A 26,733-nucleotide genomic window follows, 5' to 3' on the forward strand; every position below is an offset into this window, starting at 1 on the left:
GCGAAGAAGAAAGCAAGTGATTTTTCACTGCTTCTGACACAAGATTGTAAATTCTCTGCTGCATGTAGTCCAATAATGTTTGGACCACATGTTCACGGAAGCCTAAGATCAGCAACATTTTCTTACTATGTTTGAAAAGTATTTCAGGGCCCCTTTAAGTTCCACAATATAATGTTTTTTATGTAGTGGCGGCATGGTCAGTATCAAATGTCATTCGAAAAAAAGCCAGCAACACAGCCTGCACTGGAGCACCTGAACAGCCGGATGACCATGATGAGAATGCGCAGCGTGTGTCAAGTCAATGATGGATCATCAATAAGAACAGCTAGCAATGTAGCTTGCATTGCAGCCCCAAAGTGACGTTATGTCCAGGCCAGCAGAACACACAGCCAGCATCAATAAAGGTGGTGCAGGATACAGGAACATGCATTGGTAACAGCGGAGACTACAGAAGTGCTAAGCTGAGATGTAGTGAACATTTGGAAGGCTCAGATAAAGAGAAGGAATTGCACTGGATATACTGAAGCACTTTCAGATGCTTGCGTAGATTTTTGGCAGTGACAAAGCAGAGCTCAAGAACTTCTGAAGGGTGTTAAAACTACCATATATTGCTTCATTGTCTTTGATGTATAAGTTACTCAGACATGCATATATCAGTGAAGGGTTTTGCACTGTTTTCAATTTTCATAAAATTTCATTTTTTTTCCCAGATTTTTCATGCATGCCATCATTCGAAAACGATATGTATGGTTCATCCCATATATTCAACAAATGTATTACATAAGAAAACATTTCTTGAGAAAGGATTCTGAATATATATCAAGGTTTTAAATAATATTCTCTGAATAAAGAAAATGCGTGTGACCTCAAAGAATTGTTCACTGAAGTGACGGCCTTATACGAGTTTCTACAAGATCTCACAGGAGGAGACAGTTCAATTTCACAGCCCAACTCTTCTCACCCCACCAAGAATCTGGAGTTTCTCGGAGGTGTAATCTTCCTTCGTGTAATTGTCGTACACTTCGCTATCACTAATACTGCTTCACCTTTCCAGAGAAGCTGCAGGCTCTCTCTCGCTCTTCCTCTTTTTTTTTTCTGTGAGTACGAGTATTGACCCATTTCGCGGCAATGCCATGGGTGCCACCACGTTTTATCATGTGGTGACACATCCACTGCTTGCCTCAGCTGTTTCCGCCGCCTCCTTGTTTACAATGGTTGGGCCTGACACCTGGTGCGGCTCAGCAAACCTCTGTATTGGCGGATATCGTGGACGGTGACTCGGTGAATGACACGAAGCTTTGGCCACAGTTTCAGAGGACATGTAAGCGCTTTCTATGCTCATTACACCTTGTCAAAACGGCGCAAGCAGCGTATACGGTGCTTATAGTAAATGCGGCGCTAGAAATGTATTTCAAGCTGTCCAAACTTTATGCTTATAAATTAAATCTGGATTTGAATGTATTGCTCTTCATTCTTTATTTGGAAAACACTTTGAAGCAGTGACTTGTCACTTTGCTGACTCGGTAAAGTTTCTCAGTGTGGTCACTATCTGATTGTCTATTTTCTGTTTAATCGCTCGCGAGTGTGCCTAGTTTTGATAGATTTGTTCTTGCTGAGCACAAGGGCTTGGAACATAGATGGTTTGTACTTTGTAATAGCTTGTAGCAAAGACATATTATCAATAGTCACTTGCTTATTCTGTGGACTGCCATGAAACATCCAGCCTCAAACATTCATGTGCTGTTGGTGCACTCGGCGCCACCGATGTTTCGGCACATTTATTGAAGTGTGCGCCCATTTACATATTCATGATATGTTGGCGATACAGTCGGCGCAGGTTTGCGTATGAGTTGGGCCAGATGAGTGTAGATAATGTGCCACAAGTTTACTATGCCAGGAAGCGGCACTACTCCCTTTGTCACTGTGTAACAAGCAATACCCACTCTTGCCGACGTTCTAGGGTTGAAGTACCTTCTGTGGAAGTTACCAGTACAGCTCTGGCGGATGAGTCACGTTCTTATAATTGGGGAAAGGCCGTACATCGCGACGGACTGGCAACGCAGGCAGTCCTTAAGTAGCAGCAGTCCGTGAACTGAGTCACACAGATTCATTCCATTTCTCAATATGTCAGTCGCTATTTTTACAGCTGCCCACGGTGCTCACACCTCTTCCCACTACCGTTCCATTTTACAGCATGAATAGAACACAGTGCGTTATCGAACACCCAACAGCTTATCGCACAGAAGCAGAGCAGAAGTAATGGTTTCGTACTGGCAGGCTTTCGCTGAGGCAACACGCGGCGCACTGCTGACAGCGCCATCTCGTTCCTCCGGAGCAAACTGCTCCGCAAAAAGGGTCAATAGAAACTTTTAGAGTGTCCGCTATTCCGGCAAACGGGGGCAGATTGCCGGATGTGCAGGGGTGTAATCATGAGCGGCTGGAGCGTTGCTGGTAGTGTAGAGTTCAACCAGACAAACACAGAGCTAAAATTGCAGTAACCCACTATATCCTGCTTCGCTGCTGGTGCAAATTTTTGGCAGCGGCGTAATTGTGCACATGATTACATCGTTGGCGAAAATTTACACCAGCAGCCAAGCAGAATATAGGAATTGGCTTTGTGTTTGTATGGTTGAGCTTTGCACCACCAGCTGGCGCCACAAATCTGGCCGCTCACATTTACGCCCCTGCTCAACCGGTAAACCGCCCGCACTTGTCGGAATACTGGATGCACTAAAATTTTCTATTAAGCACTACTGCGCATTACTGCTGTTTATTCGCCTCATTTTGGTTACTGAGTGAACTACAGAAGGTGTCCCAACTATCATGCAACAAGACTTAAAAAAAGAGCAATTGCGTTACTTGAAGAAAACCTAGTGCATATTGTTTTCAGTACAGTGGAGTAGCTGCCAGTAATTATTTTGTTACTGAGAGTTAATTACAGAATTGCAATTAATTACCTAACTTGAGTAGTAGTGTCCTAATTATCATAGTGTCAATGAGGCATTCGTAGGCACCCCCGAATGATATCTGACTGCGGTGCCTTCAGCGACGTAGTAATTGCGTACAATTTTTCCCAACTGGTAAAGAAACCCTACAAAATTAGAAAAATACCATGTGACCGCGCTCCCACCCGCATTATAAGGCGACTCCCTCAAGTAAGCTGACTGAAAGCAACTGCTTTGCCTGTCGCAAAGCTGAAGAGACAGTGCATCACCTTGACAATGGTATGGAAGGAGCACCAACAGCAGGTTTCACGGCTTCGCAGCTATTCCTTCCTCTAATTTTTACATCACACTTATTATCCGTCTCTCAAGGCCAATTGATCTCACTGATAAGAAAAGCCCCTTGACAATACGGCCGAAGAGCCGCTCTGACCACACACGAAACGTGAAAAGCAATGCAATAGGATATAATGTTTCGAAATCCCGACTCTGCTTGCACCGCATCAGCTATATGGCTATATTTCGTGCCAGAAACTTGCTTCGGACCACAGCCAAATTAAAGCAACAGTTTATTTTTCATGAGAGCGTATACTTGTTGCAAAAACAAATTTGTGGCAAAAAAATAAAACCGAAATAAATGGACCAGGAAGCAACCCATGTGTAGAGAAAAGGCAAAACCGATGCGTTCAAAAAGTAAATGTACCACTTTTAAATGGGCTGAATTGGCAATCGAGACAGATCTCCTTTTGCAGCTTTGCAGTATTGAGTTTGCTTTATCATATCTTCAGTGGCTTTCTTGATGACTGACGCTTGAATTCTGTGACAGACATCTGCTATCCTTGCCTTGAGCTCACCTGACGTCCGTCTCAATAATATAAACACGATCTTTCACATAATCCCAAAGAAAGAAATCTAGTGGAGAGAGGTCAGGTGACCTAGCCGGCCAATTTAAAGGCCCGTGCCTTCCAATCAATTGTGCATGAAAAGTCGCATCCAGTCAGTTTCATGTTTGGCTGCTGCTGTGTGCTGGCGCCCCCATCTTGCTCATACCACAGAAGTGGAAGTCGTGACAGCGGGACTTCGCTGAGAAGCTCATCCACCACTCCTTCAAGGATTTTGTCCACATAATTCTGTCCAGTTGGTATGTGATTGAAGAAGATGGACCAATTATAGCACTGGCGTACATTCTGCACCCCACATTGAACGACTTCTCATTCTCCTTCTCATTAAAATGTATAGTAAGCTTTCTCCTGTATATAGATTTAAATATATTGTGTATGTGCATGGTGTGAGAAAATGTGGGTGAGGCAGCCACCGCTGGTACTTTTCATGTGCTTGTCCTCCTATTGTCAGATTTGCAGAAATGACGTGAAATTATGAATTAAATGCTGTGTACATCTGCACCAACAACGATGCAGTAAACTATTAACCACAATAAAATTTTACGTGAAAAGGTTGAGGCAAGCCAAAAGAAACTTCAAATGATGTGGGTGACAAAACTATGGTAATGACACTTTAGGTGTGTGTGTGGGGGAAGAGTAGCCTTCGGCATCGCCAGGGGGAGGGGTGCAGAGCCCCCTACCCCCCCCCCCCCCCTTGGAAAACTCCGGCGGGGGCTCGAGCCTCGGAGCCCCACCCGTAGTCGGCATCTATGCATGGCAGAAGAAAGTATGTAAATTACAAAATCCTAGTAATATATGCCTGAATGCCTAAAATCAGCCTTATGTGGTGAAATAAGCAGGCAAACAGGGAGGCATGACTCATTCCCAGGAAGCACAGCAAAAGAACCTGTAGCATGGACAAGTAGGACTCATCCTTCTAGGATACTGGTATAAAATGGCAAGATAAATACAGCTTGGGATTGCATTGCACTGCCACATTACCATTTGGTGACATGGCATTTTTCTTCGTATGAAACTCATCTTGGTTGTTAGGTACATATAACACTCCATGTTACTATTTAGTGCAATCACCGTTTTCTAATTTGCCTGCTGCCAAGCTTTTCATTAGGGTTGGCACGTGGTTATATTTTTCTCAAGGAACAAGCTCCTATAATTTTCTTGGCCATAATGTTTTACTTCTTCTCTCTTTTTCTAGGCTGTATGCAAACTAAATTGCAGGTGTAAAAGAAAGGAAATGGAGTCTGATTTCAGAAAGGTAGCTCATTTCGGAGAAGAAAGCATTGGGTCTGTGACTGCACGAAAATGTGGTACAAAAGTAGTGGCAACAATGCACTGCATTAGCTAAAAGTTCCACTTTGGACCTACGTTCACTGTTTCATGACTTCATTTTCTTAATTTATCCTCTTCAGGATTCTGAAATATTCTGTAAACAGCCCTCAGTACATAATAAGTATATACCATGTGACAGCAGTAACTTGGTACTCGGTAATGGTGACAATGATGATTACATTTTTGCTACCTGCTATGACAGTCAAGTCTTAAATGAGTATGTCTCAAGTGCACAAAAATTTGTGTAAAAACAGCAAAAGCAAAAAACAAGCACTGAAGGTTGCAGTACACTTCCAAGCTAAGAGGACATTGCAAGACTCCCTGCAATAACTACAATAGCCCATCTTCAACAGTTTTCGTTACCATAAGCTGCTGCACTTGTCATTTTCTACTGCACACACAGACAATGAACACAGTAGGCAGTATGAGAAATCAGCAGAAAATTACACAACCATTCCTTCTCTCCTAGAAAAGGGCACGAGCATAACAAGCATTGTCAATGGCAATCTTCACATGGCATGATTTTCAACACCACTGTGTAAGGTGCAAATTTTTTTCTTTGATATTCTTTCCTTCCTTCTTTTTTCTTTTTTTTTTTGCCCCTTATGCTAGTGTCACGTGCCCATGTATCCCGCTAACACTGGGTACATTAACGTCTTTTTTCTGACTGTACAACAAGCACAAAGACATTAAACAGCTGCTACATACAATTACCAGAGGGCAAGCAATGTTTTTTTACCCAGAGATCCATACTCTGACAAAACTGCCTATTTACCCTCCTGTGCAACTTGCACCTGTGTTTAACACAAGAAAGGTACTGCAGGCACAACTAAGGTCCCTCTATCATTTCCAAGGTAGCGACATGTGCCGCGCGCGCCACCTAGGAAGTTCCTGTAGCAGACGGCGCCCACGCTAAGCCGCGGCGCCGCGGCATTCGGGAGGTGAAAAAATATCTACATACACGCGGAAATAAAACCTACTGGTGCCTGACTGTGGCGAAAAACGAAAGAAGGACCCGAACTGCTAAATTTAGTCCTTTAATTTCAAATGAGCGCTCCAAGAAAATTGCTCAAGAGAGCGTAATGAGGGCTGGATCGCCTCGATTCCGCGTGTTTACATTTCGTTCGTTTGCGCTCAATCACCGCGCGAGCCTTGGTGATTGCTTGCGCTTAATCCCATATGCTCTGTGAAATCTTTTGCATGTAAGTGTGCTGCGTACACATAGCGGTTGCACTGAACGAAGAAGTCGTGTAAAAATGAAGGCTGACAGTCGCTTGGACCGAAAAACTTTCGACATAACGTCGCTCAAAAGTGCGATTCTCAAAGCGCGCTACCCTCATGGCAACTAAACAACATCCTGTGTGTGTGTGGGAACGAGTGCGCCAACAGTCTTCTTGCCGCTGAGTGTGTCAGTCGAGTAGCGATTACACAACGACTGCTGTGTCTTGTGGTTCAATGCTACGAGCCAGTGCAACTGTCGTGACATGATGAAGAGGCGGTATGGATCGTGTCAGCGTGTCTCCTCGATCGTGTTGGGGCTGCCAGCGCGATCTGATCTCGCGGCACAACAATATCAAGCGTAGTGTGTGCGCGTGCGTGAATGCGGTTGACTGTTAAAAATTAAGGGGTTTTACGTGCCAAAACCACTTTCTGATTATGAGGCACGCCGTAGTGGAGGACTCCAGAAATTTTGACTACCTGGGGTTCTTTAACGTGCACCTAAATCTAAGTACACGGGTGTTTTCGCATTTCGCCCCCATCGAAATGCGGCCGCCGTGGCCGGGATTCGATCCCGCGACCTCGTGCTCAGCAGCCCAACACCATAGCCACTGAGCAACCACGGCGGGTGCGGTTGACTGTTCTCGTGAACCGTGCGACGTCGCCGCGTAAACTCGAATCATGACGCGCATTGTTGTGTTTATCCCTTTTCGCCTCCATGCACCGCTAAAGCCCCGTAAGAATTAAAGGGCCCTTATATGAAACGCACGCGGATTGGCCCAGCTATTACTGCACTGTGTTTTGCTGGCAATCCGTGTATCGCTTGTGGGGTTTTTCTTATGTTCATTTGCAGTTGTGTCTTTTTCATCAGTAAAATGGCATTGCCGATTACTGAAACATCTTCGAGTGTAAGGGAAACTTGGAGCGAGCTCGCAGCTGTATGTAATGTACTTTGGTATACTGTATTACGCTTTATTATTTGAGGGCCAGTAGCTGTGGCTATGCAGTATTCGTTTTTAAAAATAGAATAATGCAGGCACTTAGCAATATATTTATTCACATATGCAATGTACAAGATATTATTAGGATATTGGAAATTACTTTTTGGACATGTTGTAAAGCGCAGTTAACAACGCGCGCACAAACGCAGGAAAGTGTAAAAGCAGAATTCGCTGCTGAATTTTGTTTTTTATCCCACGTAACGCAATGCGGATATTTGTCAGCGAGTTAATGCGTTTCTGCCCCACTATTTACTTGCATGCTAGGTCATACTGCACTTGCTAAGTCAACGGGCTCGTAATGCACTAAAATCAATAATCTCCACAAACTTCGGCAGTCAACATTCATGCGCGCGAATGAAATACAGTCAAACCTCGATATATCGAACACGGATATATCGAATTATTGCGTATATCGAACACTTTCTATATCACATGGAAAATTGCATGCATTTTTAATTCTTTATTTCGAACGGGGCCGGATGTAAAATGGATATATCGAACTCCGCCGCCCCAGACCAAGTGCGCTCTGTTGACAAGAGGCGAGCTTTCCCGCAACACTCTCGAAAATAGCGGCGGCGCGATGGGCGTTTCAGACTGCTGCGTACGACAGCTGCCCACATCGGTTGCGCCGAGGGCGCCATTTCAACGTAGCGGCGTACACACGCGGCGGCTTGGAGCCAGCACGGCTGCCTCGATCACGCGCGCACCTATGCGCGCACGGCGGGGCAAGCCGTGCGCGCGTGATCGAGGCGGCCGTGGAGCCAGTTGGAGCGCTTTGTCGGTGCTGAGCTACACAGCATGTGCATTGAGGACTTCGTTGGCGGTGACGACAGCACCGGAACAGTGGCGGAGTTGACAGACGTGGAGATCGCGGCAGAAGCGACTGCTGAGCGGCCAAACGAAGACGCTGCCAAGGCTGATCCAGCAAGCGCTGATGTTGCCCCGCTCCCGACTGCAACTGAGGCTGTAGCTGCTTTGGCGGTTGTACGCCGCTACTGCGGCGCAATAGAAGGCACTGGACTGTCTCTTGTGGACCGTTTGGACTATGTTGAGGACGCCGTGGTCAAGCACGCGGTTGCCAATATGAAGCAGGCTACACTGCTTCAGTACTTTCAGCAAACTAAATAAATACTTTGTTTGAAGCTTCATGTGAGTATCTACTGCGTCACGATTGGTTCATTGATTAATTTGTGCTAGTTTTTGACGCGTTTTCTACGTGATTTTATATATAGAATTCTGGCTATATCGAACTATTTTGCGATCACCGCGCTGTTCGATATATCGAGGTTCGACTGTAATACTGCAGCTCTGCACACACAGGTCTATACTTTCTCTCGCACCTTCGTATCGCTCTACGTTACTTTCCTCGCATAGTCGTGCAGTTTTATACCGACGGTTCAGTCTTTCCGTCCATTTCTATGCAACCAGAATTACCTTCTGGTCAGGTTTTGTTTGCTGCGCGGGATGCAAAATAACTTCTTGTCGTCCTCCGTCTGATCTCGGCACCCATTCGCACAGCAACAAGGCATTTCGGTCCTTCGCATCCTAGGTCATACCGATCTATTCAGCGGGCTCACAGCGAACTAAAATAAATAATCTCCACAAACTTCGGCCCTCAATATTCATGCACGCGAGTGAAATACTATCACCGCTCGACACACGCACGTGTATACTTTCTATCGCACCTTTGTATCGTTGTATGTTACTTGCCTCGCATAGTCGCGCTGTTACCGACGCTTCAAAGTCCGTCTGTGCAATTCTGTGTAACCATACTTTTCGTCTGGTTAGGTTCTGGTTGCCGCGCGCAATGCAAAATAACTTCTTGCCATCCTTCGTCCGGTTTCGGCACCCAACCGCACAGCGACAAGGAATTTCGGACCTCCCGGAACGAAATTATCGCAGCGATGTGCATAGCACAACAGGCGAAACGAGCGCACTTCGCCCGGCGCGCAGGAACTTTCATGGCGGCAAAGGGGCGGAGCAAGGTCACATGTCACGGATCAGCCTATTGCAGGCGTTGTCGGCTGGATAAAAGCCTGGCGGTACTTTTAAATGATTGAGGGACTTTAGGCACAACATGTGTCATGCCCCACAGGTTTTAATTATAGATGCGCGAGGTTATCAAACAGTGGCAAATCTAGTTGTTGCTTATTTGTTGAGGTAAGCTTTGCTTGATAGTGAAGCATATTTTTTCTAGCTGTACCACAAGTGAAATGAGAATACTAGCTTTTTTTTATAAGTTGTTTTGAAGTCATACAAGCAGGCTTGAGAATATCAAACCAAAGATGTCACCAAAGATTGACACCCAAAAATCTGACACAGAGCTACATGAAGTAAATGTAATATACATTACAAAAATGACACAACAGTGACGCAGCATAACAAGGCAGTTTCACTATGAGGATGGGTTGCATTTTAACATACAATCAATGTGTTTGTGAAGAGAATGGGCGCATTCTACTTACAGGTCCCACAAACCCCAACAGCCCAGATCGAACAAAGGTCTGGTCAGTCACTGGTCTTCCATCCTGGTGCAGAGGTTGCATCTTGAAAAAAAGAAAAGAATATAATGCCAAATTGAGGTGCACAATGCACTTCAGCACAATAAAAGCTCAATAAATTGCACGAAACATTCTTTAAGGCTCTTTACGGTTTTCCCATAGCACTGTTGTGGAATGTAAATGCTATATGTTAATAAACACTCTCACTAAGACCCTCACTCAAAGTACTGTTTCTGACAGTCTACAAAAGACCGTTAAAGTCTATTAAAATGACTACAAAAGATCCATTGTTTGGGCTTAGTCATCCAGGCTTTGCTTAAGCTTATAGCTTTTAAGCATAGTAATAGCCAGCAACATTAGCATACTTCCTTGCACAGAAACAGTGCCTCACGAGCTAAAGAAAAATGTGGGTAGGGAAGGAGCGCATTCAATCGGCTCAAAAGGCTGGCCTCAATAGAGCATAAGGTATGTGTTATGCACAGTGTACAATAAAATTTTGAAAACATTGTTTGACAGATGCAAACAAAACTATACAAAAAGCAATAATACTTCTTATAACATACAGTACTTAATATTAGACACACCAAGCATTTATTGGATTTCTATAAACACTGATACCTTTTGTCTCATGAAACAAAGCATATAGCATAACAAAACACATACTTAAAGTAGAATGTAGTCAGAATGACGCTGAATTAAGCTAATGCACAGATTTATTTTCTTAACACAGCTAAACAAGAAGACGCATGAAAAATGTTCATATTGTTTTTTTACGTGTGTCTTCGTTGTTTGTGCTGTGTTAGAAAAAAAATTGCTATAATTGTTAGTATGAAGACATGAAAAGCAGAAAGTGGAGGTGATTATATTTCTTAGTCAGCTCATCAGTAAAAGCATATATGGGGTGGGGAAGGTAATGGACTTGGTCTTACCAGTCTTTCTTCTCTTTTCCCATTATTGTTTCAAGAACACGCAGTGTTCCCCTCATCTTAACTCATCTTAACTCCTTACTTCCTCAAACTATTGAGATGAAACAGACATTATATTTACTTGAGCTCAAATGCCCAAAAATTGTTACATTTCATAAAATTCTGTTCAGATGTAATGGAACGTCCAAATGAAAAAATATATGTAAAAAAATATAAGCAGACTTGAGCAGTTTCTCCGTCTTTGAAATGCACAAGCAGAAGGCGCCCACAGTGGACACCACCGTCTTCTCAATAACCTTTTTTGCCATGCGCATAACACTGCCTTTGTACGCTACAGTAGTGGTTACTCTGACCTCCGCAACATTACATGCACCAACACCACTACCATATTTTCTGGTGCATAAGTTGTATTTCTTTTTCTGAATTTTTAATCGGTACATATTATAGAACGATGCGATTTATAGACTTTAAAAAAAAAGCCGCCGTCAAAATCAGATTGCATGCTATCTCTGGCAGTTGCTACGGATTGTGTGTGGGGTACGGGGTTCTTCTCGTAATTGAGTTGCCAAGCGCCTTGCGAGAAGGATGGAGTGGCAACGTAAGTGGCAGCAGGCCGACCGCAAGTTGACCGACTTTGAAGTCATCACATCTGCAGATCACCACAGCGCAAACTGCGCTGTTGCTACCAGAGTACAAGCCACCACCCCTCCCTCCCACGCTGCCTTGTTGCTTTCCTTCCTTGTGTGCAATTTAGCCCACCATCAAACACTTTCACTCGCACATACAGCATGCGGCGCATGGGGATGATGTCATCACCCTTGGACTTTATACGGAACATCGCGGCGACCACGATGGCAGAAATGTACTTGGAGTGTCCATATCATTGCTATTGCAATTCTATAGGAATGGCACCGATACAATTGTGCATGACCTGCGTCCACGAAGTGAAATGTCACTGTACTTTTTTTAAATCGCTTACCAAATGAACAGGTGCATCTTATACACCAGTGCAACTTATATACAATTCTTTCCGAAAAAACTGCTGTTTTTAGGGGGGTGCAACTTATACAAAGGTGCGGCTTATAGACCAGAAAGTAAGGTACTAGCAGAGCCCACGTGGTGCAGAAAACATTACACAAATTTCCTAGCATGAAAGTTGCATGATGGCTCAGTGGTTAGTGTACATTGCCACTGGGGCATGAGTTCAATCCCTGATGGCAGCGATGGGCCATGCGTCGCTTTGCTTCCCCATATGCTGAAATTGAGGATGGGCACGTGGCCTGACAATGGTAACATGCTAACATAGGCAGCATTACTGAAAGGATGGATGGACATGAAAGACAGATAAGACCAGTTTGTTGTCATGGGATGAAAACAAAAACGAAATATGAAAGAAAAGCTATATTTTTGACGGGAGCGAAAACATTATTTTTATTCATTATTTTGTTTGAAAGTGAAACCGAAATATTTTTATCAGTTTTCAGTTTAAGGAAAGTCGGCAATCCGAAACAACCGACGTCAGGCAATGTCAGCATTAATGCGTATCTTAGGGGTCTGCAAGATCGCACATCTCAGACAGGGATAGTGCGAGCGATAGCCAATGGCGCACTCCACTAATCCAAGCCTGCCGCTCAGTACACTAGCAGATTGGCACCGTAGCAAAACCCAGGGCTTGCATGCTGAAGGGCTTATCATTTTGCTTTTTGAGGGTACAATGCTTTGTTACCAAAGTTTTATCATTTGTCTATGTTTCTTTAAATTTGTTGTATCGGAACAGCGGCCTCGCATTTCCGTGAGTGCACTCCATGACATGCTGCTTCTGAGATCATGCTCAGTGCCTTGACTCAAGGCACTCAGCATGATCTCAGAATTCGTAATTCATTTATTGAGAAAAATGAATACTATTTTTTTATCATTACATTGCTTCAAAAATTTTTGCATGCAAACGAAAATTATTGTGAACCGTTACGGATAATCTTTTTTTTTCTTTTTTTTTTCGTTAGTATCAACAAGTATCAGTAACAAGTATCAGAATGACACTTGTTTCATGGGATAAAACTAAAACCAGAATGAAAAACATTTCGTTCCAACACCCTCTATAAGACCCAGTTCTGTGCTTTTGACTGTTGTTGCAATAAATAGCACTTCTTGAGGGTGCTCTTGATATGTGCAATGTATAAATCAAAGATCTTCAATAACTGGAATTCTATACACTGTAGAGACAAAACATTCTATTTATTTACAGGGTGTCCTAACTATCACGCACCAAGATTTCAAAATATGTGAATGCCACGTAACTGGACAGAACCAAGGTAATGTTGTTTGCCATCGCTTGGAGATACCAGATTATTTCTTACACTCTGCCTATACACCCTGTATACAAAGAAAACTGCATCTGAAGTAATAGTTGGGCTCATGGGACATATATCACAACTATTTAGGTTGCACTGACCAGGATACCAGGTATACTAAAGCTCATTAGCGCTATGAACATAGCTGATATATACATATGTATGTATATATTTTGTTATGTGGCTTTATAGTCGTCACTCACCTAAACGTATGAGCAGCAATGAAAACATGTTCTATGGATTTTTCAATGCACAAATAAAACTTGAAAGCAAAGAAAAGGTTGTTTTTTTAAACATTCAAACTGCGTAAATACAGGCAAGTGTGCAATGGTACATTGTTTTACAGCATCAGAAAACAGTTAACAGAGGTATGCAATGAGTTTTTCTCACCTTGAAGATGTTGTTTGAAAGGCCTTGGAGGCCCCAGTAAGCATAGCCACACGTCGAGGCACTCACACAAATTTCACCCACTTCATCTGTTTTGCAGAGATACGGGGCATCATTGATCTTCACAACTGCAGCCACAGCTAAAGAGTGAGAAGGGAAAAAATTCATAAAATCTAGTCTTGCATTAATGAAAATAGCAAAGCTCATCTCACTGTCCAATTACATATGGTTTCCTCAGAGGTGTCAGAGGTCTGCAGCCCAGTGCACCCCTTTCCTTCATCCTGCTCCCCAACCTGATTTGCTGCAGTTTGCAATAAGACCAACAAAAGTTTCTTACAGCATACAGCAGTGGAATACAGCAGTACACAACTAGTGAAGCAACCAAATTAACTTGAAATCCAATTCACAAGTCACCCCTTCACAGATAAACACCCAAGACTAACCACTGCAATGCCACTGTGTTGCCACTATGCAGTAACTACTAATCATGAAACTACACCAACTTAGGGAGCACAGCAAATGATGGGAATGAAAAGGCAAGAAGGGGAAAGTGCTAACTTCTGTGTAAATCTTAGTCAGCAGTGAGTAACTCTTATATTTATAAGGACTATGGATGTCAATAACACTCTTGCATCCTATCATGCACAGCCCTATCAGCGGTGGCTATTGTTTACACCATACTGCTAAACAAAACACTAACTATATTTTTATGACAGCACACTTCATGCACTAAATATCACCTTGCCTAATTTCAGCCAGGTCCATAAATAAGTCCAACTGATTGGCATCATACACCCAAACAATGACTACCAAAATGGGCAACACTCACACTCAAAGGAGTGAACTGCTAGACACTAATCTTAACCAATTAGTGTATTGCTATTACACTCCATGAATTTGTGTGTTGCCTCTGGGCATTCATAAATGCCTCTGGGCATTCATAAATGCCTCTGGGCATCAGTCAACTTGAGTAGCTGCCGATGTCTGTAACACTCAGATAGAATGACAGTGCAAAAAGCTGTCTGATTACACAAGAATGAGCAGACCATTTCTTTTTTTTATTGAACGAAAGAATGTTGACCTGCCACACCCATGTTTTACCGGACATACTTTGTGCTGTTCTCAAAAGATGGAATTGCTTGAATTCTTATGTGCATACAGCATCAAACTGTAAGTTCAATCAATATTTAGTTGAACATGCATTCTTAAATCAAAGAAATTAGTCAAAGTGTAATGAAGTAGATGCGCCTCGCGTTTTGGATAGCAGCTCAGAGACAACGACGACGACCCATGCTATGATTTGTGAGAGAGCTCGAATGTTCGCTGCGGCTAGGCTGCTGTCTATCTGCTGTTTCTCACCTTCATTTAAACATCATTACATTTGGTGGAGATTGCTGGAATCCCTCAAGTCACCCTGGAGCTCCGCAATTGTGTGTTGCCCACCGTTATCATGACTGATGTGACGCACGCACCGACTGTACCCATGGCTGCCCCTGTCACTTACGCCGGTGTTCTCCGTCAGCGCAACCTGGCCATCTTTTGCGGGACCGGAGAACATGACGTTGAAGACTGGCTGTCCTATGAACGTGTAAGCGCTCACAATAAGTGGGACGACCAGTCTAAACTGAATAACATCATATTTTATCTTGCCGATGTCGCAAATGTCTGGTTTAAGAACCATGAAGCTGACATTTTGAGTCCGCATTCAAGACACATTTCGCCGAAGTGTTTGGCCGCCCCGCAGTCCACAAGCTACGCGCCGAACAGCGTCTATGCCAGCGAGCACAGCAACCGGGCGAGAGCTTCCCCAGCTATATTGAGGATGTCTTGGATCTCTGCAGCCGTATTAATCCAATGATGGCGGAGGACGAGAAGATCAACCATATTCTGAAGGGTATTGAGGACGACGCGTTTCAAATGCTGCTGGCCAAGAAGTCCAACCAGCGTCGCCGTACTCTTCAACCTGTGTCAGAGTTTCAATGAATTGCGCCGCCAACGTAACATCGCTCGCCAAAACGTCCCACGGGCTGACTCGGTCTCAGCCATTGCAGCTGCCACAGGCCATACCGATCCTTCTGCTCTCGGCCTTCAGCTCCAGGATTTCATACGTGAGGAAGTGGCCCGTCAGCTGTCGCTACTCCTTCACAGTGAGGAGACTGCCCCAACACTGACTCCAGCCGTGCAACAAGCCACCCGTGCCCAAATATCTGACGCACTTACCCCCGTTCACCCTTCAGCTCCTGTGACGGCGCCGTGCTCCTATGTTGACTACTCGCCGCTATTCGCGTCTCCGACGGCACCGCTCTCTTATGCCGACTACCTGTCGCGGGTCACTCCTCCGCCGCTCAACTATGCTGCCGCTGTCGCACGGCCACCCTCAGCATCATATTCCGTCCCACCTCCAATGCACCGGGTTCCCCCTGCTCCCATTCCACGACAGTCACCCCAGCCTCCTCGTCGACCTGACACGTGGCACACGCCAGACAACAGGCCTATTTGCCTTGCCTGTGGCATCGCTGGTCACGTTGCGCGCTTTTGTCGTCGTAACATGTCCTCGCACCGTGACGCCTTTGACCAGTTTCCCTCCGCACCACAACGTCCCGCCGACGTACGCTGCCAAGACGCCGTTGACTCGCCGCTGAGACCCTTCGATCGCGACCGCCGTTCAGACACTCACCGTTCTCCTTCTCCACGTCGATGGTCGCTGTCACCTATGCGTCGTCGGCCACCTACTGCCGAGGACTAGCGCAGTCCCAGAGGCAAGAACTGCAAGCTCATCGAACTTTCTAAGGCCTCAATTTTCACCACAGAATGTCATTGACGTCCATGTCGAGGGAGCATCCGCCCAAGCGCTTGTCGATACCAGGGCCGCCATTTTTGTCATCTATGAAAATCTTTGTCGCAAGCTAAAAAAAAGTCATGACCTCTCCATCTGGCATGGCGCTCTGCACTGCTACCGTGCAACGCATTCATCCTACGGCTGTATGCACAGCCTGTGTAGTCATCCAAGACATTTTGTACATCATAGAGTTTTTTGTGTTGCCCTCCTGTTCTCACGATCTCATCCTCGGGTGGGAATTTCTGTCACGTCATAGTGCCATAATCGATTGTTCTTGCGCGGAAGTGGCCCTTTCGCCGCTATGCAACTCCCCGTTGGTCGGCGCTGACCTCACTGTTCACAAGGTCTTCGTTGATGATGATACTGATCTACCTCCGGAGACGTTGGTGCTTGTGACTTTGTCGTGTACTGCCATGCCAGACTCAACTGTGGCATTTACGCCACCTGACATGCTTGCTCACTGCAAGGACTTTTCCCATTCGCCGTCCTCAAGGTTAGGTCTGAATCCGCTTTGATACCCATCTGTAATCCGCACCGGTATCCAGTGACCATACTGCGCGGCGAGACCTTAGGATTTGTGCAAGCTGTCACGTGTGTTGAAGACCCTGACGTTCACGATGGTGCCACCCGTTTACATCTAGACGCCATACCTTCCGTCTCCTCAACACCGCCTTTAGCAGTTTTCGACAACGCCATCGCCGCAGACCTTTCGCCGTCTCATCGCACTAAACTTCTTGCTCTACTGAATGACTTCGTTTCCTCGTTCGACTGCAACAAACCATCCTTGGGTCGCACGACAAGTGTCTCTCATACTATCAACACCGGTTCCCATGCCCCCTTGCGACAGCGTGCATATCGCGTTTCCGCAGAAGAGCGCCAAGTTATGACAGAACAAGTGGATGACATGCTGCAGCGCGGCGTCATTCAGCCTTCTCAAAGGCCTTGGTCGTCACCTGTCATTCTAGTGCAGAAAAAGATGGCACCACTCACTTTTGTATCGATTATCGCCGCCTAAACAGGATCACAAGAAAAGATGTCTACCCATTGCCTCAGATCGACGATGTTCTTGACTGTCTGCAAGGTGCTGAATACTTCTCATCTTTAGATCTCCGCTCAGGCTATTGGCAGGTTCCCATGGCTGAGGCTGACCGCCCAAAGACAGCTTTCATCACTCCCAATGGCCTGTACGAGCTTAACGTTATGCCTTTCGGGCTCTGCAATGCTCCTGCTACCTTCGAGCAAATGATTGATACCTTCCTTCGCGGACACAAGTGGAAGACTTGTTTATGTTACCTGGATGACATAGTTACATTTACTTCAGTGTCACTTAAAAAACAGCAATCCAGAGAACACACACAAAAGAAGCCATGGAAGGGTGGGTTTGACAGGGCTCTACTTGCAACAAGGCAGACTTGTAATGTATAACAATAAATACAGCACAGCATCTACAATAAAGAAAATGTGGGTGCTAACCATAGATCTCAACTAGAAAACCTATAGTACACCCGTGGCATTAACTGCACTGTACTGGCACTCGGCCTCCATTTAACAGAAGTTATTAAAAGCACTACAGCCAGTTACATGCTAAGAATGGAATGGAAAAGGCACCTCAGAACAGTTAACTATGCCGATTCTCCTCACCCTTCCTTCTCCTTGTAATCCCGTGCCTTCACCAAGCAATACGGTAGCACTTGGAGGAGAGGGGATGTGGTACTGGGGATAAAAATAGCTAGTGAGGGGGTCAATTACATTTTTTTGGTAATGACATGTGACCTTGATGTTAATAAGGAGTCTTCGGAAGCGATACCACAACTAATGCTTCTCCTGATCTGCCTCCACAGTCCTTCCTGATTTTAAGTGTGACTACAGCATGTTCATCATTTGCTACTTAATCAATGTGGTGTGTTCTCTTCATATCTGAGTAAGCTGTAAGGGAGCAATTTTTGGAGCATAGAAGGATGGACAGTAAGCGCAGAACACTTTTCTGACCGGAGCTGTTCCTGAATTCTTAAGTCTGTGACTGACTGTAGATTGTTCCTATGTTGCAAGAACCCTCGTTAGTTTTTTTGAAATGCAATAAGCATCAGCAATGTTTTGTCGATTAAAAGAAAAGCACAGCAAGGCACAGCCTTTATCCACTTCCTACTGGAGGAGCATGGCACACACCTCCAGGCAAGATGTGACCACAGTCCTGTAGTGTGAGCGAAGTGAGACTGTTTTCCATATCAACACGGATGACACCATAACTGAGGGCTGCCATGGAAAGAACACCACGGCCACTGGCGCCAGCACCCACACGTCCTGGCCGCCGCACGGCCACCGTCAGGGCCTCAGGTGAGGCTGCACACGGGCAGACTGCATCTGGGTGCAGCCCCCGACTGTGGAACACACTGATGAACTGGTCACACGAGGACAGAGACCCTGTGTGGGAGGAAGCACATGTTCAACTCTAGACATGACGCACAGAGCCAGGACGAGCAATGGATACATTTCACTAAATGTGTCGTCCCGCACTACTGCTGTAGACACTGCCAGCAGTTTCTTGCCTACTGTTAGGCAATTATAGCAGGAAGTGCATGTTTCTTATTAAATGACAAACAAGCTCAAAATATATCTTTTTTCTATTTTCCATTGGCTCACACTATCAAAAAGAAATGAATTTCTCAAAGTGCTCAACTGAACATGCATGAAGACCACCAGGGAAAAATTAATAACTGAAACTCATGATGCGAATATATAGCCTCCACATTCAACCTACTGTTGCCTCATGCAGAAGTGAAGCAATGAGATCTACTGGGATGGTGGTACTGGTACGAGTCATACCATTGAGAACCATTGAGAAACATACAGCACTAAGAAAACCAACTAAAGTAAAAAAAAAAAACACAATTCAAACACCAGAGAGATCCTTCTTCCCCACATACATTTTTGTTTGTTTGTTGTCAGCTTACATTATTAGCACTATGAAACATGCTCCTTATGTTAAGTAAGCCACAAGCACATGGAGGAAATTGCTGCTGGCTTTAAGTTGGCCAACAAATACCTCAGTCTTGCAAGCATTCCTCTAAGAACAAGTGGGAAGGCACATAAATATCTACCTACCATGCTTTTACCCTTAAGTCAGTTAAAAGAAGGTTAGTACAAGGTAGAGATGGCACTTCATTGGTATAGTTGAACAAGAGTTTATACTTTAAAATCTATAGTGTATTCAATTCTGAGTTACTTTTAATGCTTTGCTTACATTGGACACAACATAGTAGCTAGGAATTTAACTAAGTTGATATATATCGGGAAATGCTACAGTGTATTCCTGGAAGGCAAACAGGCAAAGAAAGTACAAGTGCAACGTTTTGATATCAAAGCACATCATTATCCGAACCTCATAGTTTATGTCAACATACTTTTGTTTGCATATTGACAATGAAGATATTTAAAAACTTTACCAGCACTGTAGCATGATGCCTTCTCAAAATGAATTTTTACTGCCACCTTCACAATGGAACAGCTGTCTGCAGACCCATGCCTCCTACTCTTTTAACTAATAAATATGAAAAACAGCTGGGGCCTTTTTTATAAAACAAATTGTAGCTGTTATTAAGGGAGACAATCAAGCAGTCATGTCTTTGGCATAGCCCCTTCAGGCACTAAATAATTACATTGAAAATTCGGTTTGAAATATTCATGTATTTTTAGCATCATTGAAAAAGTACAGCACCAGAAAAAATTAAAAATTTGAATTTTCCAGCCAGTTTTGTCACATCCACAAATGTGGGCTCCATGCCTTGACTCTCAAAACTGCTTCAGGTTAGGGTTGGTAATATCGATGAATGATTAATCGATTAATCCCGCAATACATTTAATCTTCATCGATGTCCACCTTTCATTTATTCAACTTAATTGATTAGACCTGCTCGATTAATCGTTTTCAAGAGTTTGACAGAAGTGGCATGAAAATTTTGAAATTGTAGTGGAATGGCAGCAAAGGAGCAGCGACTGTGTGGCTGTGGTAGAGCGACTGTCGACTGTTTTTCCGAGTCCCGAGTGATGCCAAGCCGAGCGCTTCCCATCTCTTTCCCCACACCGTACACGCCACCCCGCCACTCGAAGTTGGAGGCTTGAAATGCCTTCGCAATTCAAGGCATACTATAGCAACCCAGTCATGGATCGTCATGCCACTCCCAGTCCACTACAGATGTAGCACAGCATGTGCGCTGGTCTGGAGCATGTATTTGACATAGTGATGGAGTACATGTTGATTCCAGCAAATCTATAGTGTCCAAGCGTCTATTCTCGTATGCTGGTTGTGTGGCCATTCAAAGAAAGTGTCAGTTTCACCTGAACATACTAGTCAGTTGACATTCCTTCGCTCTGCAGAAAAAGCAGGTGGTTTAAAATCCTAAGCCAGTAAATTTCTTTTCCTCTGTGCATATTGCAATTTCTTGCATATTTCAGCTGGACGTCAGCTTTCACTTTTGCCATTTTTCTTACTTTTTGCTCAGTTGTACTATATAAGGACTCACTAGTGTCATGTATCATATTTAATTCCACTAAGTGCCATTTTATAATGTACATTGTTTATCTTTTCAAAAGCCACTAGTGCAAGCTATAATATTTAGTCTCTAACAAGTTAAAGTTTACACTTTATCAAGCATTTATACACTTGTGTTTCAAACTTGGTTCCACCTCTGAAACAATAGGGTCCTACAAAAGTAGACAACTGTGTTTCAACCTTTTTAATAGTGCCTGGCAAGAATTTCGATTAATCAATTAACTGATGAAAAACCCTGCATCAAAGTGATTATTCTATTAAAGGTTAAAAGGATGAATGATTAATCGGTAATCGAATAAAAGAATTAATCGACCCTCCCTACTTCAGGTGTGGAAACACAATAGACTATATTTAATGTACAGTGTACATGGAGAAAACCCAGCTATTTGAGATATTTTCTTCATGAAAATAATTACTGTCAAAAATGATGAAAGAGGAGATCTAATTACATGACCACATACCGACACCTTGAATGAATGTCCGGACACAAATGTTCCAACCCTTTCTTGCATTTTGTGCATATTCTCGTGAGAGGAAAATCAAGAGAAATTAGGTGGCAGCAAACGGCACCTTTATTGAAGCGGAAGCAACTACCAATGCCATTTAAGTCATTTTTACATCCAACCAATCTGAATATGGGCACCTGATCTGATGACGACGATTATGGAATAAACATGCAAAACATTCATGGCAATATTCCCTTCCCTAAAAATGCATTGTCCTGATGCTAAAACACAATTGAGTCAGGTCACAAAAACAGTAAGTGGGGAAGAAAAAGAAATAAAGCATGGAAAGAAGTACACAAGTAGCGTCAACATGAGAGTACAGAACAGGTAAGTCTTTGTGAGTAATAGGGCTTCATCCAAACAATGTGCACGATTTCAGGCGCAGGCTTACGATGGGAGTGCCATGAAGAGACTGCTGGGATCACTCTGTAGTTGACATTGTTTAGGCATCGCAAAACTATGTATGGACCAAAGTAGCGGCATAGGAGTTTTTCGGAGCGGCCTTGTCAACGTATGGAGCTCCACACCCAAATGTGATCACGAGGGCTGTACACGACCTCTATGTGGCAAAAGTGGGCATCAGTGGGCATCGTACTTTTGCTTACACTGAATACGCCATCACGCATGCTGATGAGCTTCTTCTGCCCGTTTGAAGGAGTCCGCATCCAGAAGAGCAGCTGTACATGTTTCAGGCAATAGCATTACGTTTAACGTGGTGGTAACTTCACATCCGTACAGTAAGCGAAAGGGGCTGAATGTGTATTATAAGCGTATAATGTGTATTATAAGCGAATGCTATGTATTGAAGCACACAGTCCCAGTCCCTGTGGTCATCTGCGACGTACATGGGCAGCATGTCAGCAATTGTCTTGTTTAAGCGCTAAGTTAGGCCATTGGTTTGCAGATGGTACACAGCAGCTCTTCGGTCGAGGTGCTACATTGTTGCACTTCATGCACAGGCTGTGCTGTAAAGGCTGTGCCGCAATCTGTGATGACTACAGCTGGTGCACCATGGCAAAACAATGTTATGAATGAAGAACAGCGCAATGTTGGACGTAGTGGCTCGCTGAACTGCCTTGGTTTTGCAGTAGCAGGTAAGATAGTCAGCGGTAACCGCAATCCATTGGTTGGCAGCTGAAGACGTCGGAAATGGACCTAGGTCATTCAAGTTTTTAGGCATAATCTTAATGAGGACAACTGTACATATTGTACATGAAAAGGTTCATTTGTCTAGCCTAAGGTTCTCTGTGTTGACGAGCGGCTACTTCAAATGTGTGAAAGAAACTCACATGGGTTCGATCCATCAGCCACAAGCAGAAGCCGAAGCGAGCTCAGGTTGACATCTTTGTGGTCCTTGGTTGCCAGCAGACCCCAGTGCAGGTCTCTCGATTTGCACACAGCAACATTGGCTAGAGAAATGGCAGCAGTAAATACACAAGACAATGTTTTTGTTCAGGTAATGGGGGCAGCGTAACCAAATGTGACCATTATAAAGAAATGTAAATATTTAGGCCCAGAAAAACCTTCAGAACTGAAATATAAGTAAACAGTACCTCAGAAAGAAAGGAAAATTGGGCAAGTTCGCAGGGGACGACTGCAAAAATTGCAGCATGAAAAACAAAGTGCAGGAAGAAAAGAAAATGCAACACTCATGTGTAGCCGCGTTTACATGAATGCAACAGTGTCGCATCGCATTTCTAGTGCATCGCATTTATGTAAACAGCGATAATGCACTTGGAAGGCGCATGCATCGCATTAATGCGCCAGGCAAGGGTAGATTTACGGGCGCAAGTCGACTCTCGCGGAGCATGTAAATGCAGGATGGTCGCATTAGAAATTCTGGGAAGTAATTAGCTGCGGGACTGGCGCGCTGGTGAAGCTGCAAGACAGCAACGCCCGAAGCATAAGCAAAATGTCGTCCCCCAAGGCAACTTTGCTTGCCGCAGTGTGCTCTACGCGAACCTATTTCTCTGCAGAGGAAACCACTGCTTTCCTTGCCATCATATCTGAATTAAATCATTAAAATGGCATGACAACCAAATCGTTGACGGCAAAGCACGTCACCAACCCTCTTGCGCACAAAAGTGCTTTCATGTAGGCCGACCGTATCCGACGACGTCGCTGCTGATGCTGCATGCTGGCGACAGCGTACAAAGTTAGCCCATGCCAACAGAAGTAGCATAAGGTGTAGACGGAACACTGCATTCCCAAACATTTTGCACAAGTGTCAGGCTCTCAGTAGGCGGTACAGTCGGCACTCGGCCACCAACGTGCGCTCGGTCCACTACCGGAAACCAGTTACACCGGAAGTCGGCTGCGCTTCCCTTATACGACACCATGTGGCGCTACATTCTCGTGAGAGTTAATGTGCTACATGTAAATGGTGTTGCATTGCTTTTCCCAAATGCACTTGGAAATGCGATGCGCCACTGTCGCATTCATGCAAATGGGGCTTGTGTCTTGATTCTGTTTTTTTTTTTTGCACTTCAATTCAATGTGAAAAGAATTTCTGCTATAGTAATCATTTACACAATCCACAGCTTTCAAGGAGAAACATAACACACTTACTATATACCAAATTACTTGTTCGTTATCTGCAATCTTTAGGTGCAGTGTGATGTCATTACAGCACCAGCACAACCTTGAATGTTGATGTAAGTGGTAAATGACTCCTACACCTACAAGTGTACAACAATCTTGTGGGTTATGTTAAAAGTGCATGTAATGCTTTTTTTGGATTTACCAATCAACGCATCAAAACTTTATGAAGCCATTTTACAAAGTACTTACTTTAGCAATAACAACTGAAAAAATAGGATGTTCTCTTAGAGATTGAACAATAAAACTTCCTTATGTTACTCCATTACATGCATATGCAAGTTTCCACAAAGATGATTATTACACTGTAACTCAAAAGCACAGTGGCAGATAGAGAATCACAGATGGGAGGTTATAATTGAAGAAGTTTAGTGGTGTGGTTTGCTGGGCCAGTTGGTGCATGGTGACAGTATAGGGGGTTCCAGCAAGTACAGACATGAGCACAAGTAAAGGGAATGGACAGGAAAACGCTGGTTTGTCCTGTCTGTTCCTTTTACTTGTGCTCATGTCTGTACTTGCTGGAACCCCCTATACTGTCCTAATTGAAGAAATAGACACTACTAACATTTTGCAGAAGAAGTAACAATAACACAATGAGGCAGGGAATTCTCACTTTTAGTAATTTAAAAATGGAGTATATCAAGAGCTACATACCTTTGAACTTGGTTATCATCAGCATCCATGATGCTGGATTGACTTTCATCAATGAGTAGGGTATAAAAATAACATGCATTCCATTGAAGACACTCTGTAAATTAAAGATAAAAGTAGGTACCATTAGATACAACGGAAATAGCAATTGATATTACAGGGTATCCTCACTCATACAGCAAACAATTACGTGGTATTGAGCAACCATAAACAATTTTAAAGCACACTAGCATGTATACAGTGATCAGATCATGAGATGCATTATAAAAAAACGAGTTATTTTGTACTGCTACTAGGCACAGCCTGCATGTTTCATTGTTGCTGATTTCATTGAAAAATATATATTTTGATAGGACTGAATTTAAAAAAAAAAAGTTTATATTTTTGTAATGCACTGTGCTTTTTACAGAAGCATGCTTGATCAAATGGACCTTATAACTGCCTCTGATGATGAAACTTTGCCACGAATTCAAGATTACATTTCAACAGTTTGAGCCCTAGTGGTGTGCAAGACGCTCATGAGAGCTCATGCCGTTTCTAGTGGCTACCTAAGTTTGAACACTGCAAGCAGAGTTGCTGCAATGGCATTACTGTGAATGGCGTATACACCTGAGGAGACCAATTCCCCATTCAGGAAGTGACATTTCAAACTGAACTTTTATTTCCTTTTACAGGTAACCAAAGTTCTGTTCTCAGTAAAAGCAATGCTGTTGTTACTGTGACCATGCTAACCGATTACAATTTAGCTTTACTTCAAATTTGTCTAGCTGTTATCACTTTTTCAGTAACACTGCCAAAGAACATTTCCAGTTCAAACAAATGAAGCACATACCGCAAGCACACCATGCCAGAGGCCCATCTCACGTTTGTAGTCCAGCACACAAACCATCACTTCACCTACGGTAGAAGAAACAGGAGTAGCAATCCTCTTTTTGGTTAACTATTGCTTAGCTACAAACAACAGAAAATTAAAAAAAAAACACAACTCATTCTAAGAGCAGAAACGACAAGACCTTACTCTGTTTGGCATTGTGCACTGTAAAAAAAATCAGCATCAGTGTTTACTTTCATTTCATTAAGGTACACACATCATAGAGTTACCAGGGCATGTTAGCTAGAAGAACACTCAGGATACAGTTAAATAACGTTAAAGGGCTTCTTGCCAGGTTTTGATGCTAAATATGGAAAAGGCCAGTCTGTGGATGATATGGCCATCTTTATAAAATGTTACGAGATATGCATGGCACAAAAACGGAATGAGATTTAAAATGAAAGCCCATGTGCACATCATGGCACAGCTTCTTTGCCACCCAGATAACTTGCCTATTGATCTTACAATGTTAAGAATTAGAAGGCTCTGACAAACATCCATGCAATGGGTTGCAGAAAGGCTCATGTGAATGCTACTTGCTGAACTTTTTTTTTCCCTTTTTTTTTTCTTACTTTTCTAGAAGCACGCATGCATGCCATTGCCTGTTCGTTTCTCTCTATTGTGCCACTCGCACGCTCGTGAATTTTCCAGCTGAAGCGCGCCCATAATTGACAGAGCACCTCCATCCACACACCACTGTGGCTTCAGTGAAGACATGGATGCAGGGGCTTTAGCTGTGACCTGCGTGTCACGTAGCAAAATAGCTCATGAGAGTACAAGCAGGATTGTCAAATAGTTTCCAGTATGCGCTTCCAGCTCCGATACGGGGAAGAAAGGGAAGAAACATAGTCTCGTCCTCTCATATAAGAGCCGCATTGCCTTACATGCGATTTGCTTGTAACCCATTAACACACTCGCTGCGGCATGGGACAAGGCAGTTATTCCCACTGTGTGGCTGCACAGAGCTTTCGTGCAGTGAACAAGTGACATCTTTGCTAGAAATCAATGGAGATGAAAAATTCTTGTTGCTTCTGATCTGACTCATTGTGGCACCTTCTCTCTGCACCTTGAGGAAGCTTCACAGGAGCAAAACTCCCTGGTGACTCACTGGTGGGTCACAACACACCAGAGGACTATGACGAGTGATGCACGGGTGGAAGCA

The 26,733-nt window shown here is 43.9% G+C and overlaps 1 protein-coding gene across 10 annotated transcripts in view; it reads right to left on the minus strand.

Annotated features, from left to right (window-relative positions):
* DIP2 (disco-interacting protein 2) overlaps positions 1-26,733 on the minus strand; it is a 349,848-nt gene that overhangs the window by 79,445 nt on the left and 243,670 nt on the right. For all 10 annotated transcript variants that reach the window (XM_070531319.1, XM_065449303.1, XM_065449311.1 and 7 more), the window contains 6 exons: positions 25,533-25,597; positions 24,704-24,797; positions 22,741-22,860; positions 18,563-18,817; positions 13,561-13,697; positions 9,858-9,938 (listed from right to left, as the gene is read on the minus strand). In XM_070531319.1, coding sequence (XP_070387420.1) covers positions 9,858-9,938; positions 13,561-13,697; positions 18,563-18,817; positions 22,741-22,860; positions 24,704-24,797; positions 25,533-25,597 — 752 coding nt within the window. The remainder of the gene's footprint in view (positions 1-9,857; positions 9,939-13,560; positions 13,698-18,562; positions 18,818-22,740; positions 22,861-24,703; positions 24,798-25,532; positions 25,598-26,733) is intronic.

This window comes from Dermacentor albipictus, chromosome 1 (assembly GCF_038994185.2).
Source record: "Dermacentor albipictus isolate Rhodes 1998 colony chromosome 1, USDA_Dalb.pri_finalv2, whole genome shotgun sequence".
In the NCBI taxonomy this organism is placed as follows: Eukaryota; Metazoa; Arthropoda; class Arachnida; order Ixodida; family Ixodidae; genus Dermacentor; species Dermacentor albipictus.